We start from the raw sequence: 1,420 nt of genomic DNA on the forward strand, positions 1-1,420 counted from the left end.
AATATTAAATAAAATAATAACAAAGACTTATTAATGTTCAAGTCATAAACTTTATATTCGTTTAAATTTACTTCTCAAGATAGATTGTAGTGATGTAATATTGAAGTGATTCATTACTGTGTTCATTCTTATTCTTTTTTATTAATAAGAAAGTTTGTTCAAAGTTAGAGTAATTTAGAAGTGTTTATTGTTACGTTAGTTGGAGTTGTTAAAGAATGATAATAAAATTCTTCTTATATTCAGAAAAAAAAGTAAAATTCATGAATATTAAAATATGGATAAATTAAAATAATATTTATGATACTTTCCTGAATCTTCATTTTAAAAAACAAAACTTTGTGTTTTTGTAAAAGTATTTAAAAATAAATTTAAGATGAACGAAACGAAAATGAAATTGATTTTAAATAAACACCAACAAACAAATACACAATATTCATAGAATTGTTTGTTTATTGGAGAGGATTCACAGGAGGAGGTAATGAGTCTTGTTGTGATTGATTTGGTACAATCACAGATGTATCTTGAATTGATTGAGACTCATGGTGTTCATCAGACTTTCTAACTTGAATATTTTGTTGAGATGGTTTTCTTTTAATACCCATCTTTTTTATTGTTTTAGATAAATAACTGACTGAAATACCATAACCTCCATCCTTTAATCTATCTTTCATTGTTTTAAGAGTAATTCCATCATTGTCATGTAATATACTTTGGATTTTTTCTTGTAAGTCTGTATTTTCTGACTTTTTACGACCTCTTTTTTTGAGAACGCTACTTGTTTCGTCAATTAATGGTTTATTATCTTCAATTTTTGAAATACACTTTTTAATAGTTCCTTTGGTAAGATCAGTCAAAATTGAGATTTCTTTGGCTTTATATCCTCTCCTTCTCATATTTTTAATAATCCTCATCATATCTTCACTTACTCTGTCTTTTCTTCTCACAACCTTAGGTTGGAATATTTCTCTTTGATTATCCTCTTCAGATTTTTTAATTTCTTTTTTTTCTGTCTCTCCATTTGTTGATGGAGGTAATGAGTGTTGTAAAACATCTTCAGTGTGGATTTGTGATATAGAGTAGTCCTCCATTACAATACTTAAATTTTAGAGTTATTCTTCAAATTTCTTCATTTTTTCCTTTCAACTCTGATAGATTGTTTTAAGGGTTTTGTTTTCTCTTTTTTCTTTCTCTCAATCCATTAACTTCCTATACTGTATTTTCCTAACAGTTTATCTAAGTTTTTTTCGTTTTATATGGAAAATAATTCTTCTCTTTTTAAACCCCATCTTTTCTTTTTCCAAAATATATTTATTTCTTAGAAGAAAGTTTATTTCTTAGTAGAATGGTTATTGATAGAATTACTAAGTTTAGTCTAATCATTATAAATTGGTTGACATTTATTTATAAAACACAGTTCATC

The 1,420-nt window shown here is 25.8% G+C and overlaps 1 protein-coding gene across 1 annotated transcript; it reads right to left on the reverse strand.

Annotated features, from left to right (window-relative positions):
- Positions 1 to 449: 449 nt before the first annotated feature.
- ENU1_070380 (hypothetical protein) lies at positions 450 to 1,088 on the reverse strand (the record flags this gene model as incomplete). The annotated part of the gene is made up of 1 exon (XM_008858412.1): positions 450 to 1,088. One exon carries the CDS (start codon positions 1,086 to 1,088, stop codon positions 450 to 452), a length of 639 nt encoding a protein of 212 aa, XP_008856634.1.
- Between the last annotated feature and the right edge of the window lie 332 nt (positions 1,089 to 1,420).

The sequence above is a fragment of the Entamoeba nuttalli genome, assembly GCF_000257125.1.
Source record: "Entamoeba nuttalli P19 unplaced genomic scaffold asmbl_3488, whole genome shotgun sequence".
Classification (NCBI taxonomy): Eukaryota; Evosea; order Mastigamoebida; family Endamoebidae; genus Entamoeba; species Entamoeba nuttalli.